Source organism: Lissotriton helveticus, chromosome 7 (genome assembly GCF_964261635.1).
Source record: "Lissotriton helveticus chromosome 7, aLisHel1.1, whole genome shotgun sequence".
Classification (NCBI taxonomy): domain Eukaryota; kingdom Metazoa; phylum Chordata; class Amphibia; order Caudata; family Salamandridae; genus Lissotriton; species Lissotriton helveticus.
In genome coordinates this window covers 78,164,442-78,188,315 of record NC_136068.1, presented here as the reverse complement: position 1 = coordinate 78,188,315, position 23,874 = coordinate 78,164,442, and the positions used below count along the sequence as shown (strand labels likewise).

Below are 23,874 nucleotides of genomic sequence, written 5' to 3'. Positions count from 1 at the left end.
TCGTTGTCAACAGGACGCGCACCAAAAACCGAATTTACCATCACTGGATTGAGACGCATACCGCCTCGTTCCATGGGAGCGGCCGCACCCCCCTGGGGACCACCAGGAAGATGTCGACCGATGTATTGCACTAAAGCACGAATCACGGAAATGGAAACTACATGCAGCCTGCGAATTTCAGCCAGGGTGCAAGCCCCGTGATTCGGGTGCGGGGTAAAGCCACCCAACGCAGGCCAATTAGTACCTGGAATTGAGAGTGGACCTAACCTCGCAGGGGACATAGAGTGGGGGAGGGCGCCATCAAACCAAACTCGATGCTGCCAATGATCAATAGGTATTTCCAATGCCCTGTACGGCGTATATTCAGCTGGGACATCTGAGGCGGTGTAGGAGTGGAACAAACCAGAATTAGCGTCCACAGCCGGAAACGTAACCCAAGAGTAAAACAACTCGTAAGGAAACGCCGGATCTGCACATACCACGAAAATCACAGCCATCCCATCTACTGGGACCTGGTACGTCTGAAGATGGTTGCGTACCGCTACGCGACTATGCTGCGCAATAGCCACCGCTGCCGCCATTACAGAACCGGAAACAAGAAAAAACAAAGAATACTTTGTAGCACAACTGGGTAGTAATCCAAAGAAACCGTTTAGGTAAGAATCAAGCTTGAATAAAGACCTATTCCAAGAAATAGGTAGGTTTCACCAACACCCCGTTTTCCGGAAACGGAAGTGAAGGGGTTAAGGCATGAACGATAAACTACTCGAGTGTCATGATATAAGACCACCGAAACCGTTGGGCGCCATGTTGCAGGGTTTCTGTACTCACACAGAACTGTGCACAGAGGAGTGGAACCTCGGCAAATTAGGATGTCCCAAAACTTACCTTAGCAACCAACTCACCCCTTACCGAGCTAGCTACAGTGTCTCATTGGACATATCAAACACCCAATGTTTAGACAAACCAGAACATGAACTTACAGTACCTCAGGGTACGTGGGACTCATGAACACTCTTTCGTTATATTATCATTACAAACCAGAACATGGAGTAAAGAAGACACATGTGCATTTGAAATGTTTATTTACTAATGCCGTCTTCTCAGGCGCAGTATCTTTGATAATACAAGTATACTTATTATCAGTAGCAAAATTATCAGCATAGTTACTAAGACATAAAAAGCGAATGGTGACAGCATGTTAACATGCTGTAATGAATAAGAGTTAACAACACTTATATCTCACCCTCCCTAACACATATATTATATTATTATCTAAGAAGGTCTCTTTGGGTTGTTTTAGGGCGGGCCCATACCTTAGTGTCCTAGCATGAAGGAATCACATCAGCATACACCAGCTCTCTCTGCATGTGCACCGCATCAAGTGTGTTAACAATTCTCGTGCAAAGCAATATCAATCCCGCCTCAAGCCCAAGTTGGCAAAGGCTGCACTTGTGTTATGACTATGAAGGCGTGGAGATCAGACCTCATAACAATTCCATATCGTGTTGCTCCTGAAACTTCAGCACTCTCCGTGCAGACATGTTTTATTAAACAAAGCAGATATCAGAGCAATAATATATTATTCTCACATTCACCACGGCAAACTACTAGGTTGAAAGCTAAGTCAACAAATGAGGGTCGTGTGCAGAAGTTGCAAGAAAGGAAAAATGGCGTTTAAATCTCAAACGTACCTATGCTAACTTAACACGATATAGGGATATATAGGAGTTATACAACAGTGATGTTGGGCAACTAAGCAAGTTACTTAATCTCCCTTCTCCTTAAAAAAAAAAACATGGTCTTGTGCAGAGTAACTGGCGCTCAGGCGCTCATATAAAGTGCTGTAATAGGACATTGGGGTGGGGTTCATGCTATATAAAACGGTATTAAAAAAAGAAGAGAGGGAGAACGGAGCGAGTAAACTGAAACCACGAGCACTGTATGGAGTGTTACGAGGCAAAGAAAACAAGCATTGGCATAGCCAAAAGGTCTCGCCTTTGGGACCTTATAAGTGTTTAGCCATGCAACAGTTGATGTTGTTGCACCAAGGATATTGTGCTGCATAACTAAATACTTATAAGGTCCCAATAGCGAGACCTATTGGCTATGCCAATGCTTGTTAAATATAGTAGGCCTGTATCTTCATATAGCTATTATAGAATCATTTTATCTCCTTCCATGCCAATTTATGACGTTTAAAGGTTTATAGCCCATGCTCAGCAAGGTGCTATAATACAAATAATATTGAGACATTAGTAAAATATTATTCCATGAGATGGGGACTAAGAGTCTCCAGTAATCTCTAGAATCCTTTGAGACCCAGTTCTTTTAAGACTATGATTTCTTAATGGATAAATGTCTTAGACAATATACTACAAAGTAATGCATAGATACATCCACAATTTGTCCTGGTTTCACAGTTTTTCAGACTGCAAATAGATGAGAATAGGACTAATGATCTACAAAATCCAACCCACTACCCAAAAGTGAACTGTTACTACCACTCTACAGAGCTGACTTCCCATGTTGCAAAGCAAATGATCTTAAAATGGCAGTCCTGTGTCCAGAATACACCCAAGTGGAGCAAATGTTTTCTCAGTTCACCTTCTCACTGACTCTTCAACATCTACAACAGACCCTTGCTGGGCATCGTCAGATATTATTAACCATGATTTAATTCCTATGCTAAAGATAAACAAATCCTGCAGACAAATGCCAATCCAAGAAAGTATTAGGGTCGTTTTTGAGATGTCTGCCTATTATTGAGGCCTGGACCAAGATAGAGATGGGTACAAATTAATGATGAAAAAACTGAAGTTATCATTTGTTTCATGCCAAGCCTTGCATCAAACATGTTCCCTTCCTTTGTTGCTTAATCAAAGTATTCACTTGAATACCAAAGTAAAGATCTTAGGGGGTTATTCTTCACAAAACTTGTTTTTATAGGTGTGGATCAATGATGTAATGAATAATTTGTGGTATCACATTTTGTGGCTGAGGAAGGTATTCAAATGTGTTCCCATCTCTCAGGGAGCCTCTTGATTTCCACCTGTGTTAAATGCTTGATTGGCCTAAGAAAATGCCATCCTTGTGTCCATATTTAAGATTCGGGACTACCAGCTTCAAAGAATGCAAACTTTTGGGATCAATATGGAGTCCGGCACTTCAAGCTGAACCACATCTCCACAGACTGCCCCATACCGCCGTTCCACTACCCAATAAGCCAAAACTTCACTTACCAACTGTTATTTAAGGTCAGGACAACAAATACTCTAACTATATTGACACCATCTTCCACTGGGGCAGAAGCATTATAAGGGCAGGGAACAATATTGTGGCGCTAGATGGGGCAAGGTGACCAGCCAAGATGGGAGGCGCACACTGACTGTGTTGCGAGACTTCCTTCTTCATCCATGCACAGGCCTGCTCATTCAAATCTCGCCCCCCCCCCCCACACCAGGCACTCCCCGAGAAGTCAAGAAACCCTCCCGGTCATAATTCCCGCTGAGGGCCTGTGGTGCCATCCTACCGCTTGAGATGATAAGGGCTTGTGCGGACTGCCACCTGCAGTGAGCCAATTCCTCTGGTGGCCATGATTTGGGAGATGCTGGAAACTCTCCCTTGCACAACTTGGATGCTCTTGGCAGGCCCTGCTCTGACCCTCACCTGCTGCTGTTACCCACAAGGCCCAGCCGATGGGCGAGGCTCTCGCCCGCTTGGATTCTCTGGGCCTGGGCAACGTAGCCTGGGCCCAGCCTGGGTGCAGGTGGAGGTAATCCTCGGGGCTGAGCCCCCTCAATTGGAGATATGTGACATCTGCCAGGAGGTTGGGGACCGGAGTCTTGGCCCCGGTGGGCTGAGCCCGACCTGAGCCCTCTTTGAGCACATTTACACATCTGGCCAGTTGCTGGGGCCCCTCCCTCCACTTGCATGAATGTGATCCTGGCTTCGGACAGGCCTGACCCGCCAGCATTGGACCACTGAGGGGATTGCGTCCCCTCAGCCTCCGGATCGGCACACCCTGACCCATCTGGTGAGTGCTGGCCCCCGCAACTCCTGGGGTTGGGCCAGGATGCACGTACTGCCCCCCCTCCCTTCTTCGGGGGCATAAGCAAGTCAGTGGAGTAGTGTGGCTCACTGGTTAGAGGCGGCAGACCCGGGAGCAGAAGTCGTCCCGGGACCAGGGTTCAATTCCCGACGCGGCAGGGTCATGGACGTGGGTCAGCGGACTCGATAATTCTCGCTTCGGTGCTTACTCTAATCAGGGGTTCCACTCGGCAACTCTGGGCATTAGCTTGCCTAATCTCCACAACGGCCGCATCAATTCCGGGGATGCCTGGCTCCACCTTGGGGACTCCCAGCAGGGACCATCCCACAGGGAAAGCCAGGACGGGTTCCCCAGAGTTATACAGCGCCAGGAAACCTACGGACGGGTAGCAGTGCGCTTTATAAGCTCAAATACATACATACAAGGAGGTGGACCCTGGGGCTGCATAACTGGAGTGCTTGGACCGTGGCCGGTGAGCTGGGGGAAAGGAGACACAGCTGTCACCCCTGAGGGGTGCTGACCGGCTACACATGATGCCCATGGAGGATCTCAGGGCAAGCAGCGCAAGGACCCGATTTCAACTGGTTTCAGATCGAGTGACTCCTGGAAAAATCTTTTATCTGGACTCTGTCTTGCGGCCTGATTCTTTGAGCAGTAAACGGTCTCATCATGTGGGGCACACCCTTCCCATCGGCACCTGCACAAAGGCTCACCTGCACATAATATTCAGACATGGGGAAAGACAAGGTTGTGCTGGCTCAGGCCCAACCGGAGAATGACCGGTTCAACTTATCGTCTACTTGCCTGGGCCAGCTGGACCTGGTCATGGAACCAGCCAAACTACTGCCCCCGTGGGACATGGACACTATCCTTTCAGCCATTCAGACATTTAGAGAAGCAGCAGAGACCAAGATCTGGGAGGTGGGAGAGAACATTTCACTTCTTTGACATAAGCTTCGCAACATTGCATATACAGTGACTGCAGTGGAGGACAGGATATATGCAGTTGAAGACAACGTCTCCACCTACAAGATTAACATGGCAGAGAAACTAGCCCTAACTGCACCCCTCAAACAGCAGATAGATGACGCTGAAAACAGTATGAGACGGAACAATCTCTGCTTTTAGGGGTTCCCCGAAGAGGTGGAGGCCCAGTCCCGTGTAGCGTTCCTGGAGGCTTGGCTGAAATCATTGTTGCCTGACTAAGCGCTGCCGCACTGGTTCTAATGGAGTTGGCGCACTGTTCGCTGGCCCTAGGACTATCCTCCGGGGGCTCCACCGTGTCCAAAGATTGCATGGGTACTCAACTACAAGAGAGGGAGGCAGTACTGCGGGTGGCTCACAGGGCAGGACCTCTGCAGCTCCAATCCTTGCATGTCATGATCTTATCCATCTACTCCCATCAAACCCAGGAACAAAGGAAATTCTTACACAAGGTTAAGCAAAAACTTGGGCCTCTCAATGTCCAATATATTCTGATCTACCCTGGGCATCTTAAGGTCATCTTTCAAGACCGCGCACTATTCTTTGATATACCGGAGGTGGCGTGGGAAAGGTGTTTAGTAAGGGGAAATTTCCATCTGACATCGATAGGGCCACCATCATGGTCATACCTGAACCGGGTTACCCCAGGGACCACTGTGCCTCCTACAGGCCCATATCTTTGCTCACTGCAGAGGGCAAAATATTTGCCTAGCTGCTGGCCAACAGAATGTGTCAGATTCTGAATAAACTAGTCCACCCAGACAATGTGTTTTTATGCCGGAGTGCAGTACGAGGGACTGTAACAGCGATTACATATGGCCATGGCCCAAAGGGGTAATCTGAGTGATCAGCTGTCCTTTCTCCTTCTGGGTTTGGTGATGGCCTTTGATACCGTGGACTTGTCTTTTGTGACCACAGTACTGAAAAGAATAGGACTGCGTGTCAGTCTCCGTAGGTATACTGGGATGTTATAGTCCGGGCCGTAGGCGCTGGCCAATGAAGTCTTACTGTGCCCATTCCCCATCCGCAGGGGCACCGGACAGAGTTGTTCGATAGCTCCACTCCTCTTTGCCCTTGCCATCGAGCCCCTTGCGCAACTAACATGATGTGACACCCGTATAACGGGCTGGGTGTGGGCAGATGGTTCTGAGGATCGGATTGCCTTGTATGCAGATATTATCATACTCTACCTCTCCTATCCTCAAACCACGGGCCCCTGCTGCATGGAAATATTAGATCTTTACAAACAGGCATAGGCAGGGAGATAGCAATATCCTCGAGACTGAGGCGCATACAGCTTAACTATCTCCACACCACCTACTTCACCCCACTCTGGTGGTGTGCTGGAAAATCTCCAACTCCAAAAGTCCCCCAGGGTAGACTTTTACCATGTGGTCTGGCAATGCACCCCCCCCCCCTGCTTCCGACTGGCAACGTATAATGGAAACCCTTAACCGAATACTGGCAACCCCACCACTCTTACTCTCATACATGCACTCTTGGGTGTGTTGGAAGAGGGGGGGAATAATCTGGGACAGATCCTTGATTGTGTTCCCAAAAGGGACACAGTGCGGAGGTGGAGATCAGAAGCACCGCCTAGCTTTCTTGAATGATACACGGGAATGGACAGGGGCTCACAACTGGAGAATCCCCTCTACTAGGCCAGGAGTTGTCCAAAGAAACATTCACGGATATGGGGCAAATGGATAGACTACTACGGCCTTGGCCCTTATTTCTATCAAAGCTGATCTATATGTTGCTGATGGCTGTACAAGGTTGTGTGGGTAATGTTGTCTGTGAAGTAAAAACTTCAATAAAATTGTTTACCGAAAAATATTATGGCGCTCACATATTTTAAATCATCCCTATGTAGCGACTCTGATGTCTATAAGTTAAAGATTTCTGAGCATAAGTGCACTTAAAAAATTACTTTATCGATGCAATTCTGGCCATTGTGGTGAAGCAGCCTTAGCGCAGCACTCCTCTCTCATTCCACCTACCGGGGGAAATCCGCCGCTTTCCAGTGACCACCATTCACCTTTCTGGAGAAGGACAGTCTTGAGGACACAGCAGAAGCACCATAACCTTTTGGTGCCCCACTGAGTGGAGGAATCCAGAAGCCAAGGAGGCACCACCATTGGCTCAGCTAAATCAAGATGGCATTTGTGGTGTGATAGCTGTGCCTCAGTGCTGCAGAGGAAGGTACAAGTGATGATCGAGGTCTTGGTTTCCTGGCCAATCGAATTATGGGGCATGACAGAGCTGTGCTGAGAAGGGACCTAGTGGCGAGACCAGCATTCACCCCTACTTCAGGTGAGAGGAGAGGTTTTGCATGCCCTCTTAGAGGGTTAGCGAGCAGTTAAGGGATGTGGAAGATGCTTCGGAGCGAGTGGCCTACCAAAAAGACAGGGCAGTAGACGAACCTGCATGGTGTGCCTACTCTGAACTGGACTATTCCCATGAGGCACAGGGTCAGACTGATTTGCATATGGCCACGTCTGAACTGGGGTGGTGGAGTGAGCTAAAGAATGATGATGGATTAAACCCAGATCAGTTGACTGGGGGTGAGTGCTTGCAATGTTCAACACTCCGTCCATCATCCCCTTTGGTTTTGCCTACTCTGAATCCCAGGATGGGCCACTGAAGATGGAACGAAGCTCGAGACTCTAGACATTGGTGGCTACTGTGTCTGGCTCTTAGCCAATAGGGTACACAGCTTTTTGCACAACCCTGGAAGTAGCTACTAGAAGATGGACCATGGTGGAGACTTCAACCGTCAGCTACATGCCAGTCACCTCCAGGGACAGCATTAATTACATCCATCACACCAAGAACCCACATCAGTGCCTAGAATGGATACCCCACATCAATAGTTTAATATCACAACACAGCCATGATTAGGCCATACCATAAGTGGAGAGAGGTGACACATCCAACTATTCAATCTTGATGACATAACAGGATAACTGATATGCTGTCGTGTCAGAGAATACTACAGGCAATGGGGGCCCCAGCCATTTAGTTATAAGCAGAGGACACAAACACATTTCGCATCCTGTACACAGGGTATTATTGAGTATGCTATTATTGTACCAGCACACAGTCAGAAAAAGTGGCATGAATACATCTCATAAAACGGGATTAATATGCTGACTGATACAATAACTTTTGCTACAGTCACTCTTAAGAAAAGGAGGCGGGATGCAGAAAGAAATATGTGGACTGTCAACACAGAATTCTGAATGCCCAAATCTTCCAAAAATGTAGGGAAGGGCATCACGGACCAATTCTTCTGCAACAAAACAGTCTTAGTTGATAAACAAAGAAGGGCTGACATGTTAGAAGCCATTGCCACTCCAATCACAAAAGATGATTTGAAAGACTACCAAACAGCAGGTACAAAGCCAAGTATAAGACCTATCCAATCAGTAAAGTAAAATTAAAAAGATATTGCAGAATTAAAAAGTGAAAGCCTCACAATGAAACAAATGATGGAAATCCTAGAGAAATCATCCAGACTCGAGAGGCATCAAACAACTCATTCATGTCACTGCTCCCAACCCTAGAATTGAAAACGCATTAAGTACAAGAAAAGGCGAAGACCTCAAAAACAGGTCCCAGGTGGATAACATTTGCATCAGAAATATCAAAGCTATGTAGCGCTATTACATCTATGCTTGCCTCTCAGAACGGTTTAAGAAACGTGACTTCCACATCCAAAAATGCTATCCTTTCTTCCGAGATTTCCCAGGTGAACTGTATGCGTTCATCGGTTTCATTAAGTGTCTGCAGAGCTTGTTCTAAATTGCTCTTTGTGTCCTTCCATAAGATGAACACGTCATCAATGTATCTTACAAATAATTTGGTGTTATTTATCCATTCTGATTTTGATAGTATGTGCTCTTCCTCGCATTGTTACATGAACAGGTTTGCATATACGGGAGCAGCCCAATTGCCCATGGAAGTGCCCACCAATTGGAGATACCAATAATCCTCATATTTAAAATAGCTCTGATATAGGGTTAAATACATGAGTTCCATCAAAAAAACAACTTGCATTTGTAGGTCCAAGTCAGTTCTCATCAAGGCTTGTTCCACAGCTTCAATGCCTTGGAAATGTGGAATCGCGGTATAGAGAGATTTGATGTCTGCTGTACATAATATCATTTTCTCATCATGGTTAATCTCAATCGCCTGTAGTTTCAATAGAAAATCTGTCGTGTCCTTTACATATGACCTAATTTTTTTCACACTTGGTTGCAAGTATTTGTCCAGGAATTGGCCTATTGGCTCATGGAGGCTTCCACAGGTTGATACTATTGTCTTAATGGTGAGTCTTTCAGATTTTTGTGCACTTTTGGGACCATATATAGTATAGGACTCCTTGGGTTGTCTTTGAGTAGAAAATTCTTAGTCTTTTCCTTCATCACAACTGCATCATAAGCATTCTGGACTGTTTTCCTAAGTATATCTGAAAACTGTGTGGGTGGATTTTCATTGAGCTTCATATAGGTTGTTGTATCCGATATGTGTTCCTTTGTTTTGATTTCGTACATTGAGGCGTTCATTATTACCAATGCTCCCCCTTTATCTGCTTTTATGCATTTAATGATTTCATTGTTGGCTATCCTCTTAACCCGTTCAGCGCGGCGTGAATTTTCGCGCTGTGCTGAACGTTCTTAAAAACGGGTGTGGTCATGACGGTACGGTTCCGTCATGAGCACAGCCCAACCGGCGCTCATGACGGAACCGCTCCGTCATGAGCACCGAAGGGGTTAAGTGAATCGAGATCTTTCTGTATTTTGTTTTTTGTTGTTTTTCTGTTGTAGTTAAGTGACTGATCGGGGCTTGGTATGTGCTGACGGTTTTTAAACCTCTAAGTTGGTCTGCTTCTTGTGGGCCTTGATCCTGTAAAATGTTATTGAAGAAGTGTCTTAGTCGTAGTTTCCTCATTAATTTGAAGAGACTAAGTTCGAGCTCCAGTTGGTTGGTTTGTGTAGTCGGTACAAAAGATGTACCCTTTTCATATACTAACTGACCTCATGACATCAACTACACAAATTCATGTCTGACCTGACACAATTTGACAAGGTGTCTGACAACAACATTACCGGACAGAAATCCAAAATCGAAGGTTATTTCGGTTCCAGAAGACATAAAGCAGCATAAATGCAAGTGCTGCCCTTTTTGATGGCCCCCAGGACAAATTAGATACTTAGGCATTCACCACACCAGTGTGCTTGAGGGATGGTATGTGGCAAATCAGCATACCTTAAAAGGCAATATTCTGAAAGGCCATTGGAGATGATGGCCTCATATCACATGGATCTGCACGATACACTTTCTGGAAATCAATGTCTTACCTACATTTTCAGGCATTACCTGTCACAAACCCACTAGAAGAGGTAAAAACCCTGCAAAGCTGCTAGAAGTTGTGCGGGAACCTGGAGGCTGAAGACGTTGATTTCTCATAAAGGGAAGGAGATGACAGGCCTGGCTAGATGTCACTCAATGGTATAACTCTGAACATCTGTATTAGAGCGGAGGTCGAGAGAATCGGACAAGAAATGGATTAACATTGACAGGGTGGTAGTAGTAAGATCCCTGTGGGATTTGACCTGGTTAACAAAACAACAAATAACAAAAAAACATATCAGGCCAAGCCAGTCAAAATGATGCTGCAAATATGGAACAGAATCACCAAAAAATGGAGCATTACATCCTTCCTATCCCGACCACTCCTGTACATGCCAACTCAGCATTTACAACGCAACTCCTGGGCGAGCATTAAGAGATGACAAGATGGTGAAGGTAGAGTCTTCTCTGACCGTTTCTGTCAGAGGCAAATTGAATAATCTAATCTGAGCAATCTAAAATTGACTTTGGCCTCAAAGAGGCAGCAAAGCTGCAAAACTTACAACTCCAAAGCCTTCTATCTCACGAACAAGACAGCGGCAACAAGAGAGTTGAACTGAAAAATGTGTATGGACCCTTACGGACCTAAATGTATGGTGTCAGGGTTGGATGAAATTCTGGGAGAAGAACAGACTAGATACAAATGGAGAAACCAAGAGAAAAGGAATGTGGCCCTAAACAGAGAAATCCCTAATAAATAATGGAAAGGGCCTGGAACGATAGCCAGAAACACCTTAGACATATTTTCTCCAGAGAAACTCCTTAGAAGAGCCTTTACCAATGGTATATGACCCTAGACCGGCTACGCTACACCATATATACCCAGAAGCAAACTAATTGCTGAACATGTAGGACACAAAAAGGTACAATGATACACATTGGGTGGAGCTGTCCAAAGTGAAAGATATTTTGGAAAGAGTCGCATTAAAGAGATCTTGGGGGTAACAAGTACAAAAAGATCCAGGGCTGATCCTATTGTAGATAAAAACTCAGACCTGGTGCATATCGTTCACCCAACCCTAATGAGCAAATTAACAGGTGCAGCCAAGCCAATATTAGCCGTACACTAGAGGAAGACAGAACCTCCGAGTCTTACTCAGTGGTTCTATAGACTGTGGTATTTACTAGCCTTGAAATTTTTTACTTTTGCACTAAAGCAAGAACGAAAATGCTTCTGGAAGAAATGGAATCTCCTCAATTTATACTTAAAAGTCAGACTTAGGACCAGATTATGATTTTGGCGGTGTGGTAGCAAGCAGCTACGCCAGCGCCATGCTGCCAAACCACCAACTCTGTAGTTACGACTGCCAGCCGGATTTCAACTGAAATCCAGGTCGAGCGGTCCTGCTCTGGCAGTCTCACGGCGGTGCCCAGCTAAAGCTCATATGTGAGCCTAAGCAAGGAATTGCCTTTGGACCACCAAAGCTCGTTCCTTCACGGCATGGACTGTGCAGTCCATGCCATGCAGGAACTGGTGGTGCATGCAGACAGGGCGAGGGGGGGGCACAACATGTGCCCCCTGCATGCATCCCCTGGCCCTCGTGGATCGTGGATACCTGGCACTTGCGGCGGTCACATGGCAATCCAAACGCCCAAATCGGAATACGGCAGTACCGCACCCAAACTGTGGGCCTGGCTTGCCACCGGACCGCCAAATTCACAATGAGGCCCTCAGAGAACTGCAATTGTTAGAATATTAAACAGCATGATCTGTTAATCTTAAAGATGTGCCTTACACTTAAGGGTGTAAAGCCGTCAGCCCAGAGGACTGTCACAGGGGAAACTTGAAAGAGGTCCTTGTAGATGCTTATATGTACACAATTTAGCAAATGTAAATGGAGAGATGGAGTGGAGGGAGTTGAAATGGAGAACTGAGTTTGCCTTTGTTTTCCATGAGAGATTTGCTTTCTGATGATTATTGTTTAAAAACGTTAATAGGATATCATAGACTTTCACACCATATTATCAAATCCTGCAAATATATACTAGAAAACAAGGCACATACTAATTCTCCCAAATAGTAAGTGAGTAAACTAGTTAAGACTTCTTGGTAAACACACCAAACAACCCTAAGAACATCGACACGCTTACATTCCAATAAATATATATGAAAGATGATATAACGCATATAATCAGAAAACACACTGACAGCACTTTGAGGACATAATAATGACAATGCAATGCCTTACACTCTCTGTACAATTATATTACAAACAATAGGTGTGGGGAACCTAAAGATTTTTTGTTATTTGATTAAGGGCTTCAGCTCCCTATCCCCAGGTTATGTGAATGGCAGTCCCTATCTCCCAAGTGTCAAGCACTTCATAAAAAATACATATCTTAATGGATCAGAAATAGGCATGTTTCAAAATGTCATCCGTCTAAATTTTATCAGCTTCCCCTAATCCCTCTTCCCTAAGAACCCCCAGCTATTTGTATTAGTTTTCTCACAGTTAACTTTTCTAATACTTTCTCCATCTTTTTGCTTCTTTGTGTGTTCTCATATCCATTTGTTTACAATTCTTTTTTTTTTCTTAATCTGGTCTCTGCTCTTGATAGATTTGAGTTTTTACACTGATGATTGAACAGGATTTAAAACCAAAGTTATTCAACAGATATGCAAGCAAGCCATGAGGGTAGGTAGTAAAGACAAGAAACATTAGCAGGATCAATAATCTATCTAACACTCATTTTCTTTGTATAGACATACAAAACAGACATAGAACCCAAATACACAAATTCTAGGCATACCAAAAAACCACAACAAAAAAACAAAAAAAATCACAAAACACGGACCTATTAACAGAGGCACAGTACCACACTGCAAAAACTTACATAAAATTCACAATCTGTGGTTATACAAACACCCTAGCACAAACCCTAAACAGAAAAACAAAAACACACACATTAAAATCACAAAAGCGGGAGCACATGCACAGAATAGCCAACCATAAACAAAATGCACAGCACACAGATTCAGCAAAGCAAATACTGGGCCTATTACACACAAAACAGCCAAAAAACTGTCACTCACTAGACAACAGTCAGAAAAACACATCCTTATCTTTCCAGGTTTGTCTGGTTTTTTTCACTTTTGTTTCAATTTAAAATAAATTTTCAACTAACAATTTGCTCATCTTACTTTTCAAACAAGCAAAAACAGAAGAAAACATATAACAGATAAAATAAAAGACGACAGATATGCTCATGCAAGGAGAGACATAAAATGCTAATGCACATACACATATTGACACAACATAAAAATGAATACTAAATTAAGAAACATACCCATACCACACTTTACAGATACACAAACACCAAACGCACTCATACTATTTTACTTACTGAGTCCTTGTTTTGACGCGTTTTCATATTCCCGGGTTCCAGGCCCCCATTCTCAGCCCGGATGGATGAAAACATAAATTACCCAGCAGCCCCTCAACCTTGGAGGCTGTCCAAGACTAAGAGGTGTTCTTTAGCCGGGGCAGGCGTGAGCACTTGCTCTGCTTCTCAATTTAGCGGTCTGTGGCACCTCCTTCTGAAACAAGAAAAAAGTGGTAAGATCAAAACAGAGCAGAAACATCATCTCTCCACCGGAAATATTACTCCTAGTGGGACAAGTCAAACCTCTATGACGTTCCCTCAATGGCAAAATACATAATCAACGGGTAGGACCCTAACAGTGTCAATTTGTGCATGTCATCTGTCCCTGGTGCGAAAGCCACCATGGGCGGTAGAGCAGTATGACTTAGGAGAGACCAAGTGTTGGTGAGTGGATGGTATAATGTACGCTTTCTTAATCAAAATAGGGAGGAGGAATTGGTGTCCAGTCAGTTCCCCAGGTTAGATGCGTATATCAAAATTAGACTAGGACACTTGTAACTACGTTACTATAGGTTCTCTAGATAACCCTCATAAACGCTATGTTTAGTATTGTGCGGTTTATGTTGATTCTCCGCCCCACATAGACATTGTGGCATTTATCATTGGGTGATCTAGTGTGCTACATGCCAGCCTCATGCCTGAGGCAACCTCTGGAGTAGCGTAGTAGTGTCCAGAGAGGTGTGTAGGTACCACCACGAAAGAAGGTTATTCTTAAAAAGCAAACCTACATCCAAGCAACTACTTTAATTATAAACGGATGTGATTCGTTATTAAAAGAAACAAATGGGTACACTCTTGGATCAAGTGACTGGATCCTCGCATATCACTTTAAACAAACAGTCAACATGTTTCTGCTCCTTGTTGCCCAGCCGGGTCTATGGAGCATTCGTCAGGACAAACAGATTAAAATTTATACTCACACCTTTTGTGTAGTATTCAGTGGTCTTAAATTTACCCACCGTAGTTTTATGGCAAGGCTAAGTTTACCTTATCAGTAGGAGATATGTACGTCCTCGGGGGAATTCCGCGTCTGGTGCTGGCTCTGCCCCCTAACCGACGCGGAATTCGCCTTATACTGTGGCCTGGGACTCCTCAGTCCAAATTCCCCCGAACAAGAGTGTACCCGTTTGTTTCTTTTAATAACAAATCACATCCGTTTATAATTAAAGTAGTTGCTTGGATGTAGGTTTGCTTTTTAAGAATAACCTTCTTTCGTGGTGGTACCTACACACATCTCTGGACACTACTACGCTACTCCAGAGTTTGCCTCAGGCTTGAGGCTGGCATGTAGCACACTAGATCACCCAATGATAAATGCCACAACGTCTAAGTGGGACGGAGAATCAACATAAACCGCACAATACTAAACATAGCGTTTATGAGGGTTATCTAGAGAACCTATAGTAACGTAGTTACAAGTGTCCTAGTCTAATTTTGATATACGGTGTAATGCAGTGCTCCGGCACCAACACAATCAACGGCATCAAACAAAACAAGATAACATATATAAAATATGCCTTACACTGGCTTTCATCAAAAGCATATTGAATCAGTGACTTCACATACGGCTGGATCAATTACACCACCGATGGATCTACATGATATGACTACTAACACCACTTACACCATGACCTTGTTATCTTATGCACCATTACTTCAATGGGTGGAGCAATTTCTGTGTCTAGTCCCTCCTGCCAGCCCATTCACGTCGTCATATGTGCAAGTAATACTCTTCTGCAAGCTTTGATAAGTATTAACAGTACCTTGCAACTGCACTGAAAATGCTTTGGAGAGGAAACTTTGTGACATGCATGTTCTAAGCAACCCATACTAGAAAAGCAGAGGCATGACTAAGATAGGATAAAAAACGTATAACTCTTGCTTCTACTCATTGTGGTATTGCTCACTCAGGGGCAATTTCTTATCTACCTCAAATATGCTTTGTTTTCCAAAATCAAACCATAAGTGAAGGCATGTTCATATTAGCAGGTGCAATATTTTATATTATCCATAAATAAAGGTCTCAACAGCTAATGAATACAAATCTTCAGCTACAAGCTGCTCTGCCAGTTCCACATAGGTTACAGTTTAGCAAATTATTTTCAAGGCAGGTCTCTCAACTGAAGCCAAGGAGATTAAGATGTTCTCGCTTAAGTACATCTAAAATGAAGTAATCAAAATTAACCTAATCAAACAAGGAATATTCTGTGCAAACTCAGCCCCCACTAAACTAGCAAATGTCCCTATTACAAAAAAATCTCCCAACTGAAAGTGGCTAAGTACAGACTGTTACCCCATACTAGAAGACTTCTTTCCAGTTAATTACAACTTTGGACAGGAAGGACAAGCGAGGTGGAGGCGTGTGTGTGATATTTTGAGATAACTTTAAAACGAAAACTTTGCCTGTAAGCCGTTCCATGGCACCAAAACACTCCTACTGGAGTCAGATGGGTCCTGGACTAACTATAGGCTGTAGTTTGAACTATTGTTCACTTAATGCCCCAACAAAGTATTTCAGTTAGCTAAACATTGCACACCCATGGGCCCTGGAAGAACAGCCTTTCAGGCCTTCAGAACCTGAGATCTTCAACAACTAGTTCAAGGACCCACTCTCAAGGAAGTCTATAACCTTGACCTGCTCGGGTCTTTGAACACGGATATCTCTTTTGTAGGCTTCTTACTTTTAGCCTTGACCAACCATCACGTAATACTCTTCTCTATTCAACATATTAAACTTCTACGTACAATACTCACCTTACAGAGACAACTATATGTAACTAGAAAAACTTTCTGTCAATGAATTAAAAAAGGCTGCCTTAGAGTCAGTTAGCCTAACCACTAGCGCTACTGAGAAAAACAATACCCTAAAAGAAACTATAAAGTCGCTGGCACCCATTACCTCCACCACAAACACGCTAAAAACATGGTTTGAGCAGAGCTCATAACAGAAAACATCTGAAAAAACTAGAAAAACTATGGACGAGGCACAATAACCAGGAGGTCGAAAATAAGTATTTAAGGCAAATGTGCAAATATAACATTATGACGAGAAAAGCCAAAATACAATGCTATTCAAAACAAGGTCACCTTTGGACAGAACAAACCAGTCATATTGTTTAAGGAAACTGAACCTCTTCACCAGTTCAAAAACCACAATCCATATTAGATAACATCAGGATCTTCCTAGAGTCCATTATGGCCAGCGCCAACACCAATATTCACCAAGATACAGATGCGAATCTTTCTACAGAAGAAACGCTCACCTTAGCCACACACTTCACAGAGGAAGGTGGCTTTAATCTCATTAAAAACAAGCAAACCTTCAAGGCCACCACTAGATTTCTCCCCTGTTCACAATGCAAAAGCTCCAATCACATCTTTTGCCCCCTACATCACCACCATCATTAACTCTTCTCTCACCTCCGGACCCTTTCTGTAAGACTTCAAAAAAGTAATTATTTGTCACATACCGAGAAAGACATATCTCAAGCCTTCAGACCCTACCAACTTCACACTCAATTCCCTCTTAACCTTTCAGGTGAAGCACACAGAAAATAATTGTGACTTAAATTACCTCCTTTCTTAGGCTGTAATAACATTCTGATTTAATGCCAAACAGGTTTCTGTCCATGCCATTCCACCAAAACATTTTCTGCATCCGTAAAGGATGGCCTAGGAATTATGATAAATGTGGGACAATCTAAGTTATTATCCTTCTAAATCTTTTTCTGCCTTTGCTACAATCCATCTCACAACTCTGCTCTATCGTCAGAATCAATTCAAGATCACAGGCAAGGCATTCAAATGAAGTCCTTCATCACCAGGAGATGGCAGGCAGTCAAAACAGGTACATTTTTATCTGCCTTCAACCCTGTTCACAGGGGAGTCCCTCAAGGTCCCCAACTATCCCTATTTCTGTTAAACTTATAAGTCCAACCTTTAGCGAAACTACTTCTTGACATGGGCTCCCTTGCCTATCGCAATGCCAATGACACCCAACTGGTGATCAACCTGAATAAGGATTAGTTACTTACCTGTAATCCTAGTTCTCTTCCAGGGGTATCCTCATCAAAGTCATAAGCATTAGAATATTCCCGCCCATGCGCGGGACCCCGGAAACAATATATTATATGTGCCCCACATATATTATAGACATATATATAAATATATATATATATAAAAATAAGCAATTGCAGCCAAATAAACAATAGAGCTGGAATATGCAGTGAAGAATTTCCACAATACAGTGAATTCTGTATTAGAAACATGAGAAACAACACCAATGCTTGTTTAGAAACTGTTTTAATGTACAGAAAACAGTAGAAATTCTCATAACACACTGTAAGCATATACAGCTCCCAGGCTGCATTGCAAAATCCCAGTCTAAAAAGACTGAAAAGCTAACCTGTAGCTGAATGCACTAAAACTGACGCTGTGCCTTTAAGGCACCTCTGCCCCTAGCTTCCCATCATGCCTCAGGGGTTACAGTTAGGTCAGTTGTTCTTTTCGGAGACTGAAAACCAAACCATGGTAATAACAGGTTAAAAAACATCTCCTATTAAATAAACAAAGTCCTTTGCCCGGGGAGGCGGGAGGGGTGCTTATGACTTTGATGAGGATACCCCTGGAAGAGAACTAGGATTACAGGTAAGTAACTAATCCTTCTCTTCCAGGGGATCCTCATCAATAGTCATAAGCATTAGAATAGAGTAGCGAGCCTCACCTCATCCCTGCGGGCAAAGGAATCAACAGATAACATTTATATCCGTAGGCCCAAAAATAGGCCTTTTTCTACCCAAATAGGTTTCTCAAGGAGGCTTGCCCTACTTGAGAATCCGCTCTGGAATCAGACTCTAGGCAATAATGCCTTGTAAAAGTATGGACTGATTTCCATGTCGCAGCCTTGCATATTTCTGACATAGGAATGTCATGCAAAAAAGCTATTGTGGCTGCTTTCCCTCTAGTGGAATGAGCTTTGGGTGATTGCAACAAAGGTTTGTCAGCCAGCTGGTATGCTAGTTTGATACAAGAGACAATCCATCTGGAGATGGATCTTTTGGCTGCTGCAAACCCGGACCTCATTGCACCATAATTGACAAAGAGTTGGTCTGTCTTTCTGGTGTCCTTTGTTCTTTCTAGGTAAAACTTTAGCACCCGTTTAAGATCTAACGAGTGCAACGACCTCTCAGCTGGGGTCGATGGATTAGGAAAGAACGAAGGAAGGGTAATCGTTTGATTTATATGAAAATCCGATACCACTTTTGGAAGAAAAGAAGGGTGAGCCCTCATTACTACTCTGTTGTGGTGAAACACAGTGTAAGGTTCCTTGGTGCAGAGTGCTTGAATCTCGCTAACCCTGCGCGCAGAGGTTATTGCCACCAAGAAGGCCGCCTTCCAAGTGAGATGCTGCAAGGAGGCCTTGTGTATAGGCTCAAACGGTGTAGACATCAGTCTGGAGAGAACCAGGTTCAACTCCCAGGGAGGAGAAGGATTTCTCACAGGGGGATAGACCTTCTTTAATCCCTGAAGGAAATCTTTCACCACCGGGACCTGAAAAAACGATGTTTGTGTAGGTGATTTTCTGTACGCTACTATGGCAGATAGATGAACCCTAATAGAAGCGTATTTCAACCCTGATGTCGCTAAGTATAGGAGGTATGGTAGGACTACCTCTTCTTGCCCTTTGGTGGGATCAAAGCCATGGTCCTTACACCAAATGAAAAATCTTTTCCACTTGAACGCATAAGACGTCCTTGTGGAAGGTCTCTTCGCCTCTCTTAAAATATTCATACATTCCGGAGGCAGATTTAAGTGTCCATATTGCAAGACCTCAGGAGCCATGCAGTCAGGTTCAGCGACTGGAGGTTGGGATGCAGGATCCTCCCGTCCATTTTGCTCAGCAGGTCTGGCTTGCACGGCAGCCGTCTGTGTGGACACCGCGACAGATGTAACAGATCTGGATACCACCATTGTCGCGGCCAATCCGGAGCAATTAGGATCATGTCCATGCTCGATCTGATGAGCTTGGCCACCACCTTCGGAATCAGTGCCAGAGGGGGAAAAGCATAAGCGAACATTCCTGTCCACTCCAGCAGGAGAGCGTTCCCTTGCGTCCCTGGCCGGTGGAACCTGGACGCGAAGGCGTGGCATTTGGCGTTTTCGTCGTCCGCAAATAAGTCTATGTCTGGACGACCCCAGCAACGGAAGAGTTCTTCGACCACTTCGTCGTTTAGCACCCAGTCTGGCTGATCTTCGAAGTGCCTGCTGAGTGCGTCTGCTTTTGTGTTTAACTCGCCTGGAAGGTGCACTGCCACCACCGACAGTCCCCGAGCCAGAAGCCAGTGCCAGATCGCCTGGGCTTCCAGAGACAGAGGGCGAGATCGAGTTCCTCCCTGCTTGTTCAGATAGAACATAGTTGTAGTGTTGTCCGTCTGAACCAGGACTTTGTCCGTTGTTATTGCTGGAAGGAACGCTTTGAGCGCCAGATGAACCGCTCGAAGTTCCAGCATGTTGATGTGGTATGTCTGAAGGTTGGTCGACCAGCGACCCTGAATCTGAAGATGACCCATGTGAGCACCCCAGCCTTCTAGAGATGCGTCCGTTACCACAGACAGAGAAGGCAGAGGTTGCTGAAAAGGGACTCCCTGCAGGACATTCCGAGGGCGAGTCCACCACTGTATTGAGGTCAGCGCTGCTTGAGACAGGATGATTCGATCCTCCCAATCTCCAGACGCTTGGTCCCACTGATCCTCCACCGACTCTTGAAGAGGCCGCATTCTCAACCTGGCGTTCGGTATTAGGAAGATGCAGGACGCCATGGAGCCCAACAGAGACGCTACGTCTCGCACCTTTGGACGAGGAATCTGAAGTAACTTTTTGCATTTTTGTCCCATGGAAGAAAGTCTCTCTTGCGAAGGAAACGCTCTTCCTAACTTTGTGTCTAGAACTGCTCCCAGATAGTGGATAGTTTGTGTGGGCTGCAGGATCGATTTTTCTGAGTTTACATGGAGGCCGAGCCTGTGTAGCTGTTGGAGACACAGGTGACAGTCTTTGGTGGCTTGCCGAGGCGACGGACTCTTCAGGAGCCAGTCGTCTAGATATGGGTACACAAAGACCTTTTTTGTGTAGACACGCCGCTACCACTGCCATGCACTTGGTGAAGACCCTTGGTGCGGATTTGAGTCCGAAAGGGAGCACTTTGAACTGGTAATGCCTGGACCCTACCAGGAACCTCAAGTACTTTCGATGACCTGGTGTAATAGGAATGTGGAAGTACGCGTCTTGTAAATCCACCGAACACATCCAATCTCCGATCTGTAGATGAGGACATATTTGATGGAGTGCCAACATGCGAAACTTCTCTTTGACCACCACTTTGTTGAGGAGTCGAAGATCCAAAATTGGTCTGAATTTGCCTTCTTGGTCCTTTTTGGGAACAAGGAAATATCTTGAGTACACTCCTTTCCCCCTTTGGGAGAGGGGTACCACTTCGATTGCGTTTTTCTTTAAGAGGACGCTCACCTCCTTTTTGAGGAGCTCCAGTTGGTACGAGCGAGACTTTTTTGGAGGAGCCGGTTGTGGTTTCTTCCTGAAACGTAGCGCATATCCATTGCGCAGTATATTCAGCACCCACCGATCTTTCGTGATGCTGACCCACTCTGCCAGATGTTGTGCAGCACTTCCTCCCACTGGAGTGGGTAACGGCGACAGAGGAAGCCACTGCTCAGGCCTTGCCTCCTCTAGGTGTGGTAGAGGATTGATTATGTCCGCCTCTACCTCTGCTTGACCTTCCTCCTCTGTATTGTGGCTTTCCTTGCGGCTTGTTTTGAGACCATTGAGGGGTTTGAACCCTCTGTTGGCCTCCCCGGTTCTTGTTGGTCTTGAAGCGTCGTTTGAACGGTGCTTTCTGTTTCTCCAGACCTACTGCCTTTACTGTGTCTAACTCTGTCTTCATCCGGGCCATTTCCTGATCGGCATGCTCCCCGAAGAGTGAAGATCCAGAAAAAGGCAGATTGAGTATGCGCTGCTGGGCATCTGGTTTGAGCCCAGTTAAACGCAGCCAAGAGGATCTCCTCGCACATACTCCATGTGAGTAGTTATGTCCAGCTAGAAGGGCGTTATCTGCTGATGAACTAATCATTTGGTTTGCCACCAAACAGCCCTCCGTCACGGTCTCCTCAAAGTCCTTCTGGTCCTCCTTGGGCAATTTCTCTTTGAATCGTTCCATGGAGTCCCATAGGGCTCTATCGTACCTTCCCAGAAGGGCTGATGCACTAGAGACTTTTAGGGATGAAGCTGCTGTGTTGCACACCTTGCGTCCCCAAGAATCTTGCGTCTTGCTGTCTTTGTCAGGAGGAACTGACGAAGAAGGAGCGACCGTGTGATTCTTCCTAGCTGAGGCTACAATAACTGAGTCCGCTGCAGGCTCACCTTTAACGAAGATAGGATCTGAGTCAGCCGGCCTATATTTTTTCTGGATACGTGCCGGAACTGCTCTGATCGTTGCTGGCGTGAGGAAAACCTCTTTGATTGGGTCCATTATTCCTGGGACTAATGGAAGCAACGGCCGTGCATATGATTTGTGATGAAGAGTCTCAAAAATCACAGTAGTGGACACCTCTGGAGTGGTCATTTCTATATTCAGCTTGTGAGCACCCCTTTGCAAAACGTCCAAATACGTGTTGACGTCGTCCAGAGGGGAAGCTCTTGAGCGAGGGCTGTCTGCCAGCGTCGGAGAGTAGTCCCCTTTAGAAGATCTAGGCGAAGCTGGAGGAGAGGATGAAGGAGTTCTTCTTCTCCTGTGGTGAGAATGCTCCTTCCTCACCGGAGATCTCCTAGGTCGTTCCTCCCTTCGAGGAGAACGTGATACCCTCTGATGTACTGGAGATCTCGATCTCACATCTCGTACCTCCTTTCTCGGTGTTCGAGATTTGGGTTGCTCCCTCCTTGGTGATCGGGAGACCCTAGGGGTATGTGACCTGTCCACTCTTCTCTCTCGTGAGCGTGATCGCTCTGTCTCTTCTGCTTGCTGAAGAGGAGACCTGTGGATTGGACTCAAGTACCTTTGAAGTCTCTCTGGTGCCTTAGAATCCTTCCAATTACTCAAAGGAGCGTACCATCTTGGCGAAAGTCTTATATGTGAAGTGTAACCCCGATGGGGAATCTTCTGAACCGGACTCCTACTCCTCGAAGATGACCTGGTTGACCCCGAGGCACTTGAGGAGGAATGGAGTGAAGCAGATTGTGTCACCAGGACTGTCGAAGGCACTGAAGGTGATCTCCGTCTCACCGGTGTTGGAGGACGTCTCAAAAGCCTTTCCCTCGACGTCGAACGCCTCTGTGGCGTCGACGGGGCGATAACTTTCGGCGTTGAATGCCTCGACGATGATCTGTGGTCCCTCGACGTCGATCGGTGATGATGTGCCGACGACAGAGTCATCTCCTTCGACGTCGAACGGCGTTGTCCTGCCGTCGACGGAGGTCTCGACGTCGAACGGCGTTGTCCTGCCGTCGACGGAGGTCTCGACGTCGAACGGCCTAGTCCTGCCGTCGACGGAGGTCTCGACGTCGAACGGTCTAGTCCTGCCGTCGACGGAGCTCTCGACGTCGGCCGACGTTGATCTGTCGGCGACGGAGATGTCATCGACCTGGCATGTGGCGACGGCGGAGGATCGGACATCCTCGACGACGAGCGCCGACGTGCCTTAGATGATCCCTTCCTCGACGACGATCGTCCGAGGGGGCTCTTGCTCCTCGACGCCGAGCGCCTCCGTGGAGACGTCGACGGAGGTGTTGCACTCTTCGAAGCCTGTCGACGTCGAGACGACGGCGAGTGTGATCTGTCTCTCGACGCCGACCGTCGCCTGGTTGACGGCGGCGGAGTTGACTCATGTCTTGAAGCCGAACCTCTCGTCGACGGCGATCTCGTGGCTTCTCTCGCCGCCGATCGTCGCCTAGTTGACGACGGCGGAGCTTTCCTCGACGACGGCGAACCTCTTTTCGACGACGATTTCCTCATCGACGCCGATCTCGACGCCGAC

The 23,874-nt window shown here is 45.7% G+C and overlaps 1 protein-coding gene across 6 annotated transcripts in view; it reads right to left on the bottom strand.

Moving 5' to 3' along the window:
- ATN1 (atrophin 1) overlaps nt 1–23,874 on the bottom strand; it is a 200,559-nt gene that overhangs the window by 118,445 nt on the left and 58,240 nt on the right. For 5 of the 6 annotated variants that reach the window (XR_013598479.1, XR_013598477.1, XR_013598476.1 and 2 more), the window contains one exon: nt 13,796–13,988. Coding sequence is in view for 2 of the 6 variants with exons in the window: in XM_078651530.1 (XP_078507656.1) it covers nt 13,796–13,870 (75 nt within the window). In the remaining 4 variants the exon portion in view is untranslated. The remainder of the gene's footprint in view (nt 1–13,795; nt 13,989–23,874) is intronic. The other variant, XR_013598478.1, reaches the window with a different exon arrangement.